Raw genomic sequence first — 14,012 nt, 5'->3', positions numbered from 1 at the left:
ACTGGTGGGGGAAAACTCCTACTATTTTGGTTTTGTGGTCGCTAATTCGTTTCACTTTGACAAAAGTGAAGGCTCGATTGACCAATGTAAATTAGAATAGAGTCCAATTTCCCTCTTCGATTGTCAACTTTATCCCTTTTTCTGTGAGAAAAGAAAATCAACCGAATGGTTTGGCTGTTGATTCAATTCTGTTTTAGATCCTGCTCGGAGGATCAATGTTTTTAATGATAAGAATAGAGTCCAATCTCCCTCTTCGATTGTCAACTCTATTCCGTTTTCGGCTCGACTGGAGCAATATTTAGTGAGAAAAGAAACACGACCGAATGGTTTGGTTGCTATTTCAATTCTGATTTTTATACCCTCCACCATACTATGGAGGGTATATTAACTTTGCCATTCCGTTTGTAACTCCTCGAAATACTCATGTCAGACCCAACAAAGTATATATATTCTTGATCAGCGTAAAATTCTAAGTCGATTTAGCGATGTCCGTCTGTCTGTCTGTCTGTCCGTCTGTCTGTCTGTTGTAATCACGCTATCTTTCGAATGAATTGAGATAGATGGCTAAAATTTTGCACACATGTTTATTTTTCCAGTAGGCAGGTTCAGTTCTTAAATGGGCCATGTAGGTCCACGTTTTCATATAGCTACCATATAACGGTAACCCCCCTATATTCGGTATTTTGATGATTTTAGCGACGTTATTCACCGGAATTGTTTCAAGTTTGGTATTTGAAGTTCCAAATGGATACTACACCCTAAGATAGAAAATTGTCTGTGCAAGTCTATGTCTTCGTATAGCCCCCATATAACGGTACCTCCCGATATTCGGTATTTTGATGATTTTAGCGACATTATTCACGGGAATTGTTTCAAATCTGGTATTTGAAGTTCCAAATGGATACTACACCCTAAGACAGAAAATTGTCTTTGCAGGTCCACGTCTTCGTATAGCCCCATTATAACGGTACCTCCCTATATTCGGTATTTTGATGATTTTAGCGACGTTATTCACCGGAATTGTTTCAAATTTGGTATTTGAAGTTCCAAATGGATACTACACCCTAAGACTGAAAATTGTCTGTGCAGGTCCACGTCTTCGTATAGCCCCCATATAACGGCACCTCGCTATGTTCGGTATTTTGATGATTTTAGCGACATTATTAACCGGAACTGTTTAAAATTTGGTATTTGAAGTTCGTTATGGGAACTACAGTCTGTGACAGAAAATTGTCGGTGCGGGTCCAGTTTCGAATTTGAATATGGTAATGGCTTATGACAAACAATGCATATGTATGTCCACGTCGTATAGACCCCAATATAACGGCTATATTCGGTATTTTTAAAATTTTAACAGAATTTTTTAAGGATTTTATTTTTTGAAAATTTCCAAATTCGTTGCAAATGGTGGAGGGTATTAAAAGTTCGGCCCGGCCGAACTTACTGCTTTTTAACTTGTTATTTAAAAGTATATTCCTTAAGTACTACTGAAACTAATCTATCTTAACCTAATCGCAGCCACACAATTATTCTTATCTATTCTAATACTGAATGGAGAACATTGCAGGGCTGCTTGTCATTTCATTCAAGTGGTCTTCTGCATCTACAGAGCGCATTGATATCTGTGCGTGTGGGTCATAGCCTTTATTATCTCACACATTATCGTATGCGTCAGCGTACAAGATCACCGAATTGTTCACTGTGTTGTTTTTTATGGCCGCTGGGAAATATGTAATTTTAGAATATTTATTGTTTATTGGTAGATTTTCCCAAAAGTATGTACAAAGTATTTTGTACACCCCCCATATATAGGCAACTTCCGATATTAGGTATTTTAAAGATTTTAACAAAATGGATTAATGGATTTTATTTTTTTTTGAAAATTTTCTAATCCATTCCAAATGGTGGAGGGTATTCAAAGTTCGGCCCGGCCGAACTTACTGCTTTTTCACTTGTTTTCATTTTTATACCCTACACCACAAGGTGGTCAGGGTATTATGTCTTTGTGCATTTGTTTGTAACAGGCAGAAGGAAACGAGATAGACCCATAGTTCCTTTTGATGATCTGCATAGAATCACATTGTGAGTCGATTTATGCATGTCCGTCCGTCTGTCCATGTATTTTTGTAAACAAAGTACAGTTCGCATTTATTGCCCTATCCAGATGAAATTTTGCACAAATGATTTGTTTGGCCCAAGGACGAACCCTATTGAAATTGGAGATAATCTGTCAAAATTTAGATGTAGCTCCCATATATATCTTCGTCCGATTTGCCTTTTATTGTGCACCAAACGTGTAATATCAGTCCGAATAGTATGGAATTTTGCACGTACAATCAGATTGGACCTGAAAAATTGATGATCGAAATCGGTTCAGATATAGCTATAGCTCCCATATATATTGTTCATCCGATTTGTTATTTTTGTCCACCGTAGCCGTAATATGCACTCTGTAACAACAATATTTGGGGAAATATATCAAATACATCTCAGAAATAGCTATAGCTCCCATATATACTGTTCATCCGATTTGTCACAGCCATAATATGCACTCCGTAACAACGATATTCAAGGAAATATATCAAATACAGCTCAGAAATATCTTTGCCAAATTTTATCGAGATCGGTTCCGATTTGGATATAGCTCCCATACATATTTTTATCCGATTTTAAATTATTTGTGCACCAAATGGGCAACACAAGTCCGAATTTAAAAGATACAAATGCTTCGGCATATTAAGTCCTTTGAACTTTAAATTATAATTATAATCATAGCTTGTACGATTGAATTCTCCCATAAAAACTTTTAATTGTTATGCGCTGCTCTACTAAATTAGCGAAGTGGTGTAGGGTATCATAATATCGGCCCCGACCGACTTTAAGACTTTCTTTACTGGTTATTGTTATGGGCTTAGTTCAAGCAGTTTCAATAGCATATCATCATCAATCTCAATATTAGTAACATTGAGTCGCAGTGAGTTTGATATGTACAATTTATTTTGACAATAACATTTATATTGAACATAAGCGAAGAGGTTGTATGTTTGATTTTGTTGATGGTTTGTTACCAAATTACTTTTTAGTTGCTCCTGAAATGGGCTACCTATCCCATGCGATATTTCCTCTCTTTTCCGAAATAGATGAATAGACATTGACAAATGTCAATTGTAGAAAGTACGTTCATCTCTGACTGCACTTGGTTATATAATATAAGGCCTTCAAAATAATTATATTCACTGTTCTTAAAAAAGAACATTTAAAATAGTCGAATTGCTTTGAACCTTCCAGATACAAGTTCATTTAATTTGGAAAATTATCGGCCAAATATGTTATCTTAAGCATATAGTCTCATACTTTGGGGAATACTGACACCCAAACTAAGTGCCAACAACGCGGGACGGGTCAGCTAGTAGTAATTTCCAAAATCCCTGCAACCGGCTCCATCGGGGTTGACATTTTGCAACCAAAAATTAAGGGTTTTTAAGCTTTTGATTTAATTGGGACGCGCATTGTATTTTATCTTATTTATTCTCAACACTTAGTTTGTGATTATAGAACTTGCGATTTCGCATTTTTTGATGTATAACTCACGCGAGTTACAAGTATAGGATCGTGGCAATTTTGATCCCGCAGACAACATTTTCATGCGTACATTTTTCTAGCATTCTAGTATTTTGGATTCTCAATTCAATCGCGAGGGAAAACCCGGGTAAAATGATTTTTTTTATATCTTGAATCTTATAAGCCACGGCACGTGGAAATCAGTCCAGATGCAATTCATTCAAATGCGCATAGAAAGTTATCTGTAATTTCGTTTCACTGCAATCCAATGTGCTTTTCTACGGCCATTGTTAAAAGTGCTAAGACTATCTACTGCTTTATATATAGAGGGTGGGATAAAAAAAAAACTGCAAAAAGCTCAAACGCCATAATTTTTACATTTGTTTTATTTTATGAAAGCAAAAAAATCAAATTTTATAATAAGTTTAGATTTGTTCGAATTGGTCACCTTTGGCACGAATTATGGCCTTAAAACGGCCAATGAAATCTTCACGCTGCCTGAATGTTGCTCTGCGGTAATTTTGCCTATTCCCAGCGAAGCGCTTGCTTGAGGTGATCGACACTTCGGTATTTTTAGTGCCAACCTTGCTTTCCAAAATACTCCAGACACAATAGTCCAACGGATTGGTATCCGGACACTATCTTTTAGTTTATTTACTAACTGCTGGACAACGAATGTTTTCACATCGGAGAAAACCAATTTCGGCAGTTCACCTCTTTCGTACAAGCGAAGCAACTCTATAGCTCTTTTGAGTCTATTTTCTGTAAGTTCTTGCACTTTTTGAAATTTCATTGGCTTTATCCCGAGCTCATCTTTCTATATTTGCCGAATGGAATATTGTGATATGTTCAGCTCACCAGCCATTTTTCGGCCAAGTCGCTTCTTTACTTTTCGAACCATTTCTGCTGATGTTGCTGTTTTCTTCCGTCCACTTCCTTGACGCCGGGCTACGCTACCAGTATCACGGTAACGAGCGATGGGACAAGACACAAAAGATTGATTCACACTTAAATACTGGAGTGCTCTAAATATAGCCATTTGTTGTTTTCCAGCCAAATGTAAAGATATCACACTATCACGCTTGAATTCCATCACGAATAACTTTTTTCTGGAAAATTTTCAAAATGCAATTGTATAATGATATGTCACTGGAATAATTTGAACAGCTGTCGGACGAGTGGTTTAGAAATGGCAGCAGTCTGTAGTTGGTTGCAGTCTCACCTCACCTCTCACCCACCCTGTATCTGGCCTTGTGCAATCCGATGCTAAAGGTTGACTTCCAATTGCTTATTGATACGGGATTCCGAACATTTCTTTGATATCTTCATCTGTTATAGGGAACATTTCCTTTGAAAGTTTAGTACACAAATCCAATTTTCCATATTAAATTTCCTTCACATTTCATCAATATATTCTTCCTGGTCCGAATATAATGACATTTTTTTCTGGAAATTCGAATACCTAAGCACTGCTTTTCTTTTCCCAAGTTGGTTAGTTTAGTTAAGCTTTCAAATCTTATACGTATGACAGATCATTTCTAAACAGCAATACTATATCTACATAAAAGGCCAGGAAAGTTATCTTTGTACCATTTTTATGAATTTTTTGCATAAATGCAGGGATCAGTTTTGGATTATAAAAAACCCATTTCGCTAATCGCTTTATGAAATTATCGTCATTCATCATTGGGATACGTTCAAGTTTTCCGATACACTGTGTATATTTAGAAGAGCTCAATCTGAATAAACGTTTATATTGGGAGTTTATAGAAGTAGATAATACCAACTTGGAACCTTTTTTGAATGCGAACTGTGGATTTAGGGCAGTTATAATTCAAAATCCTAGGAAGCTAATGTATGTATAATATATATCGAGCTCTGAATCGAATTCCAACATATATGATGGGGGCAAATAACATTGCGGTAGAGTACATGATATGACTTCAAGAAGGATTATGTTAAAAAAAATATACATCGAGGCAATAGATATATGAGATCCTACTTTCACCAAATAGGAAAATTCGGTTGAATATGCAAAATCCTATCCAAAATTGGGAATATTTCCTGTATGTATTTCTTGGCTGTATCTGATATCTGATATCAAATATCATTGTGGTGTAGGGCATATTACGAATGTGAGTGGCTTAAACACCAAATCGAATGGAGCATATCTATGGGAGCTACAGCTATATCTGAACCGACCTTCACCAAATTTGAACGTTGGATATCACACAAGTTCTAGTATTTTCCAATGAGATAAAAAATACTTTCACAATGAAATAAATATTTTACTTACCGGTACAACATGATTACGGGCTCCCCAACAAAGAGGTTTAAATGAGCCTGATCTCGTTGCATCCTGAAAATCGTTGAAATGATTTTGCCAGTCGTACGACAGCAGCCTCGCCTCGAGAGTCATTCCAGCTAATTCTGGCGGAGATGAAATCAAAACAGGGTTAGAGTCCCTACAAAGGCAAGAAACGAAAAATATGTAAAAATTATATTATAAATATAAATCAACTATTTTCATACATTACAGTATTATTACTATGAATACAGACAATACAAACTACCCAGTAATGGGTATTTTTGGCATACGCTGCCACTAACAAATCAACCCATTATTTTTAAATACGTAGTTATAATTTTGCCACTAAAATTTGGCATTCGAAATTTGTGTCATTTTAAACTCACTGTGATGCGGCTAATTAATGTTTAATGAGTTCTTTTATTTTGTATTTTTTTGTTTCATTTCACAATAATATAAGTTGTATGTAAACATTTTGGGAAGTATATTGGACTCAATTGTAAGTTCTTAACAAGTATGTCTTCTACTGGTAGATTTTGCTCGCATTTTCCAAATTTCACAAAATGTTGCTCAAATGGAAAATCTGTACTCAATGAACATATTTTTTAATTTCACAGCTTTTCCATTGTTCGTTTGAAGAATGTCAATTATTGGCTACACTAAACAACATTTTTTTCTAATTCTTATTATTATTATATTGGACTAACTAGAAATATATTATTGGAATATTTATGTACAGATTGCCGTCGAAATTTTTAAGTTATTCTATCTTAAGCTATATATAAAAAACTAGAATTAGAAAAATCTTTGGTAATTCTTGTAATTATTTTTTTTTTTGTTTCATCAAGATGCAAATTAAAATTAAAATGGTCAGCTTTTAATGCGAGTCTCCCTTTATTCGATTTAATATTTCTCAAATACGATATATGTTCATACATGTTGTTGAAATGTTTCCTTAAAACAATTTTATTTCATTTCATATTTACCAACCTCCTTTTAATGCCTGAATCGACCATAATATTGCCGCTTATTTGCTTTTCATTTAATTTCATAAATATTCGAGTTTGTGTACCAAGGACTACTTATGAATCTGAATTATTTTTACTTGATGCACTTTCGTTTCAGTTTGCTTTCCTTTCTAGCGTTGTAGCACAACGACAACAAATTTTTTGCCCATTATCCTCAATTTCGTTATATATTTATTGTTCTTTCAGTTGTTACTTTCAGATGTTCCCTACACCGAGTCCACCCACAATGGGAATGAGAGAAAGTTAAAGGGAACACCGTCCATACTTACGTTGCTAACTGCTCTATGCCCAATGAATGCAGAACTGTCGGTAGACTAGGGAGGGAATGGCAGGTGGTTAACTTATTTTGCCGCGGATAATAAAGAGTCAATACAATGCAGCTTTCCTCCTTCATCGTCAGGCCACCTATAAAGCAAGCACAAAAAATATAAAACCAGACAAAAGGACACAAATCAAACAGTAGCAAAATAGGGTGGGATCTGCAGAAAATACGTGTGCAAGTTTTATTATTACGAGGAACTAGTTAACACACAGATTCATGCACGCATACATACACACAAACACACGCTCCCACACAGTATCAAAAATGTTGGTGCACCAGAGTTTATGCACATGCCGACGGAAGAAGAGAATGCCGTCATGCCATGTGGCATACGAACAAAATAAACAACTTCTTCTCTCTCTTTTCAATAATTCATATTCCCTATCGTTGTCGAATTTCCTGGCTTTTGCGCTAGTGCTGATACAGTGGTTGAAGGACCAAAAACCAAGAATATTCATACATCTGATACTTGTTATAAACCGTCAATAATCAATACTTTGAAATATTCGTTAATCTGGACTAAGGCTGGAAAAATAGTTTTAATACCGATTAAAAACAAAGGATTATGAGAAATTAACATAAACCTAAGCAAATGTTTTAAATATATAAATGTGACAGTTTTAGGAGGTATTTCCTGGCAATTTTTTTATCAGGGATAAAGCTTTTGTCATTTTGAATTCTCAAAATCCAAATATATGCACTATGTTTATTAAAATTTCACTTAGCACCTACATACTTCCTTCCACAATTGTAAGTAAAACCTCAGATTTAGATATATTATTGTGTCGTAGTTATATATATTATTGAACTGATTTTATCATTTAATAGCTACTCCTATCTTTTTACACCATTTTATACCATTGACACTTTTTAATGTAAAAGGTTTAATAATAAAAGCTATTAATTTCCTTTAATTTTGCGACAAAGCGACAATTTTTATAAAGCGACAATATTCGGATTGTGGTTCTGTTAATTTTCCACAGCTTTTAACGATAACTCAAAAGACTGAAAACCAAATGACTGCGGGTTTTGAATGACTGATCCACAAACACCAAACTAACATACAGACATTTTTCATTTTTATATACATCTGCAGGATATTACCGTGTACAATAAAACTAAAATTTTGCAATTGGGAAGTAATAGAAAACGATGATCGTATGTCGGAGAGCTTCAAGAATATATATCACGAAGCTTAAATTTTGCTCTAAATCCAAAACTGCATTAGAAAGTTTCTATGTATACCATATAGATAGCCAACGAAAATTCGAAGTCCGAAGTTTTGTTGGACTCAGCTGACCGACGTATGTCCGAATTTTTTATACCCTACGTCAGACTGTGGTACAGGGTATTATGTCTTTGTGCATTTGTTTGTAACATACAGAAGACAACGAAATAGACCTAAAGTTCCTTTTGAATCACATTCCTAGTAAACTTATGCATGTCCGTCCGTCTGAACTCGTATTTTTGTAAAAAAAGTACAGGTCGAATCTGTCGTCTGATTGAGATGTACTTTTCAACACTTCATTTGTTTGCCCCACGGACGAATCCTATTGAAATAGCTAATAATCGGATCAGATTTGAATATAGCTGCTATATATAGTGTCGTCCGATTAAATAAGTAAAATTTTTGGAGGTACCTCCGATTCTGATGTATATAGCCTATATTGCTTTCAGGCGGTGCTATAATATATCTGAAAATTGACAGGAAAATCTGTTCAGAGGTTTTTGAGTCTATAAATTACTAACAAACAATCACACGCACAAACATTTTCCTCTTTTTTATATACAGACCCGTTCGTATATCTTTCCTTTATTGTCTACTTTTGTTATCCCCTACTTTAGGAAAAGTGAAGGATAAAGTTCATATTATCGGGTTTCCTTACTACATCTTTCTTTAAAAATATATGAATTTTATACCCTCTACCTACTATGTATGGTATGGAGGGTATATGAAGTTCGTCATTCCGTTTGTAGCTTAACGAAACAATAACTTTAGACTCAACAAATATTCTTGATCAGCGTAAAATTCTAAGACGATTTAGCCCTGTCCGTCCGTCTGTCTGTTGTAATCACGCTACAGTCAAAACGAATTAAGACAGAAAGCTAAAATTTTGCACAGATCTGTCTTTTGTCTGCAGGCAGGTCAAGTTCGAAGATGGGCTATATCAGTCCACGATATTGTATATCCCCCACACAACGGTACCCCCCAACCCCCTATATTCGATATTTTGATGATTTTAGCCACATTTTCAATGGAATTGTCTGAAATAATATACAAGGATTTCTTTATGAGTACTTTACCATCTGACAGAGAATAGTCCTTATAGGTTATATATTTTAAAATCTTTGTTATATTGTTTTTTGCTTGCGATTTTTCCAATTTGACTTATAATTCTGAATTATACATTTTCCAAAGTTTTTCCACACCCCGCAACACTATGTGCGAAATTTTGTAAATATAGGGCAAATGCGCCGGTAACCTCGATACAGGGCTCTATGACTTTATTTAAAATCAAAATCTTTCAAAATGGATTTGGACATACGAGGGCTTGCAACATAGTTTTGTGTTGTAGGGTATCACATGGTCGACCCCCTTGTTATACCCTCCACCATACTATGGATTTAGCCATGTCCGTTTGTCTCTCCGTCTGTTGTAATCACGCTATCTTTGGAACGAATTGATATACGCACGTCCATGTCTTCATATAGGCCCCATATATCAGTACCTCCCTATATTCGTTATTTTGACGAGTTTACGTACAATACTCATCGAAATTGTTTGAGATGTGGTATTTGAACTTCGTAATGGATGCTACAGCCTATGACAGAAAATTGTCTATGCTGGTCCAGGTCTTCGCACAGCTCCGTTATAACGGTAACTCTCTATATACGATATTTTGATGGTTTTAGCTACATTATTCACCGTTTATTTCAAGTTTTCGAATTTGTATATGGTAATGTCTTACGACAAACAATGCCCATGTAGGTCCACGTCGTATAGACCCCAATAAATCGGCTATATTTGGTATTTTTAAAATTTAAACAGAATTTTTTAAGGATTTTATTTTTTCAAAATTTCTAAATTCGTTCCAAATGGTGGAGGGTATTCAAAGTTCGACCCTGCCGAACTTACTGCTTTTTAACTTGTTTTATTTTAATTTTAGAATTACAAGTAGTTTTTTTAATTGTATATGTGTCTAACGTTACCCGTATCCCTTACAGCGTTACCCAAAATCCTTTACAGCGTTACCCGAAATCATTTGTAGTGTCGCCCGGCCCAACCATTGCGAATAACTTAGTTCCCGCTATACTAACAAAACCATGTTTTGGTAGAGATTGATATTTGGTTTAATGATGGAAAGTCATTCGACTTTATTCTCGACGAGTTGAAGACTTAGTTACTTCAATTGAGTTTACTTGGCACACGAACACACAAACAGATAATTGGAATCAAGTCTACATTTCCAAACACAATTACAATGCACTAATACACAATCGGGGGTTTATATGGAGATGGAAAATTGGAATACAGATATTGGATTCAATGTTAGTAGTGGAACTTACCTAAGGTTATTGCTTTACGTGACGAACTATCATAAATGCATTCAGCTACCAGTCTATCGCCTGGCATTGCATGGACGGGTGTTGACAGTCGTCGGAAGTCCTGATAGGCGACGTCTATATTGCTGTCATGTGCAATTGGCGGCAATTCCTCGTTTTGGCGAATCTATAATATGTATTCAGGCTGCTTATTAGAATTGTTTTCAGACTCGGAATATTCAATCAGTCTCCATAGCATGCAGGTCATCATGAACTCCGTTGCGAAAGAATGTTCGTATGTATGTATGTGCATAAGTTACATTGTTTGTTTATTTTCTCCCAGACAAGCTATTGCACACAAGGTGCCGCCATTGTTCATTGTTTCCCGAGCTTATCATAGGTATATACACATCACTGACAATAAATTGAAATTAATGTCAGTTTTCGTTGACAAAGCCACAAACAACCTCTCTTATACACACACTCACGGAACATATGGGCCACTACACTTGGTGGACATTCAATAAATTGCTTTATTGCTAAATAAAATAACTCAAATTCGAATAAATCTAGATTTAGAATTAATCAATTGTTTGTCCATTACAAAATAATATAATTCAATTTTGAATAAAACTAGATTTTGAATTCATTCATTGTTTGCGTAATATAAAATTAGGTTAATTCAAGCACAGTTCTCCATATGTAAAGACACATTAATTTAATTTATTGAAAAGACTGAGTTACAATAAGTATTCAAAACACTGAGCATATCGCAAATTTACTCGAAAAGTGTCATCAGGAATTAGAATACACCCAACATAAGATAAAGAAACGTAAAAGAAAAGTATTGGGATTAAATAGTCCAACGAGTTACAGTTTAAACGAGAAATAGTGACTTATTTTCTGTGACTTGTGTGCTCAAACAACGAGTTTTCATGATAGCTATGAAATATGTTGGACAAATATAAATGACAACATAGATTACAATTCTGCATCAAGAACTTACAAAACGTTTTTAGAGTCATCATACTCTCAAAGTAAGTAAGTGTTAAGAGTACATACCTGTCGAAGTTTCACTTCCTTTCCAATTAGGTGTGTGCGCATCATTACAGCAAATATGCGAATACCCTCCGGCGGAAACGCATATGCTGTACAGTCTTCCATACATTGCCCCTCTGATATTACTTGGTTTTGTCCTGGAGGTATTATGTGTCGCCAATTAGGATCCATGCCTGAGAATAACGTAGCAATCCGAAAAAAATTAAAAAAATGTGTTGAAGTTAATGTGGTTACAAAATGTGACTGGTAAATTTAAAATTATATTCCGTTAATTTAAAATTGTGTCTCAGTCAAACCACTACAGAAAGGTTAAAAGTCGGGTGAGGCCTACTATATGACACCCTACACCACTATGCACTTTTAGTAGAGCTTACCATTACAGATAAAAGATTATAGCAGAGCAATAGATATATGAGAACCGAATTCAAGAAATCTCGTATTTGCTTCCAAGATAAATAAAGTTGAATGTGAAAAAATCCGTCCAATTTGGCCTGATATTACATACTTGGTAAAATTGGATGAAGATATATATGGGAGCTATGTCCACATCTGAACTGATATCGGTAAAATTTGGTAGAGTCATTCTGAGATGTATCTGATATCTGGTACCAAATGAAATTGTGGTGGAGTGCATATTACAAATGTGAGGTACTAAAACACCAAATCGGATGAAACACATGTATGAGCTATATCTTAACCGATTTTTTGAAGTATTTAGGCCATATGTGCAAAAATCAAGTCCATTTGGACTGATATTAACCATTTGGTGCACAAAGAACGTATATCGGATAAAGATATATATGGGAGCTATATCCAACACTGAACCGATATTGTCATTGGCAGAGGAATTTCCTTGGTGTATCTTATATCCTGTTTCAAAAATCATTGTTGTGGAGTGCATATTACGAATGTAAGGTACTAAAACCCCTAACGGATGAAACATATTTGGGAGCTATATCCGAACCGATTTTCACCAAATTTGAAGTACTTACTTCTAGGCTGTATTCGATCGGATGTGGCAAAATCCATTCCACTTGGACGAATATTACACATATGGCGTGCAATAAAATTGAAATTGGTCGAAAATATATAAGGGAGCTGTATCTAAATCTGAACCGATATTCTCAAAAATTCCCAGATATAATTCTGGACTGAGCTTGACAGTGTGCTGAAATTCGAACTAATATAACGCATTTGGTGCTAAATACTTATAAAATCGGACGACACTGTATGTATATGAGAGTAGGGTTTAAAAGCCAGCACCTATCAAAATTTGTCTTAGCCTTACAGTGCAACTTGTATTAAATATTGACAGTCACGGCTAAAGTAGCACATGGGCAACCATAAATGCATAAATCGACTCAGAATGTGATCGTATTTAGATCATCAAAAAGAACTATAGATCTATTTCGTTTCCTTCTGCATGTTACACACAAAAACTTAATACCCTGTACCACAGTGTTATGTAGGGTATACAAATTATGTAGCGAAAAACTAATATTAAACAAGTAAAAAGGGCTTAAAGTTCGGCAGGCCAAATTTTTTACAGACCTTCCGAAAACTTCCAATTGTCAAGTTTAAACGGATTTGGTTGGAAATTGTAACACAAAAACCCTCAAAATACCAAAAATCTGGAGGTATGGGGGCTATACTTAATCGTGGACCAATATAGTCCATTTTCAATACCCATCCGCCTGCATATAATATAAAGCTTTGTGCGCAATTTCTAGCTTTAGATTAAATAATGTGGAACAGACAGAGATAAGGAAACCGAACAAATTTGGAGTGCGTAACGGAATTGGAAACAAAAATAAATTTGCAAATTATATTGAAATTGGTTCAGATTTGCATATTTGCAGATCGGCATATTCGGCCGATTTATTTGATGCACAAAACACGATACGTATGTCAGATTATAATGAAATTCGGTATGAGTGACTAAATTTGGTACACAAATAAATTTGCCTGATTATATTGAAATCGGTAGAGATTTAGATATAGCTCCCATATATATTTCGATCGATTTCGTTTATATGATGCACCAAATACGATATGTATGTTCGATTCCAATGAAATTTGGAATACGTAACGGGATTTTGATTAGAAAAAAATTTGTCAAATTATATTGAAATCGGTTCTGATTTGGATAGAGATCCGATATATATTTTCGGCCGATTCCACATATTTGATG

The 14,012-nt window shown here is 35.1% G+C and overlaps 1 protein-coding gene across 1 annotated transcript in view; it reads right to left on the bottom strand.

The window, feature by feature from the left end:
- The window catches only part of LOC101896479 (MOXD1 homolog 2-like), a 157,045-nt gene that overhangs the window by 49,047 nt on the left and 93,986 nt on the right, over positions 1-14,012 (bottom strand). The window contains exons 6-9 of the mRNA XM_059129324.1: positions 11,825-11,994; positions 10,787-10,949; positions 7,167-7,302; positions 5,858-6,026 (exon numbers count right to left, since the gene is read on the bottom strand). Coding sequence (XP_058985307.1) covers positions 5,858-6,026; positions 7,167-7,302; positions 10,787-10,949; positions 11,825-11,994 — 638 coding nt within the window. The remainder of the gene's footprint in view (positions 1-5,857; positions 6,027-7,166; positions 7,303-10,786; positions 10,950-11,824; positions 11,995-14,012) is intronic.

This window comes from Musca domestica, unplaced genomic scaffold (assembly GCF_030504385.1).
Source record: "Musca domestica strain aabys unplaced genomic scaffold, Musca_domestica.polishedcontigs.V.1.1 6, whole genome shotgun sequence".
In the NCBI taxonomy this organism is placed as follows: domain Eukaryota; kingdom Metazoa; phylum Arthropoda; class Insecta; order Diptera; family Muscidae; genus Musca; species Musca domestica.
Note: the sequence above shows the minus strand (reverse complement) of the source record. Positions and strands in the feature narration are given on the sequence as shown.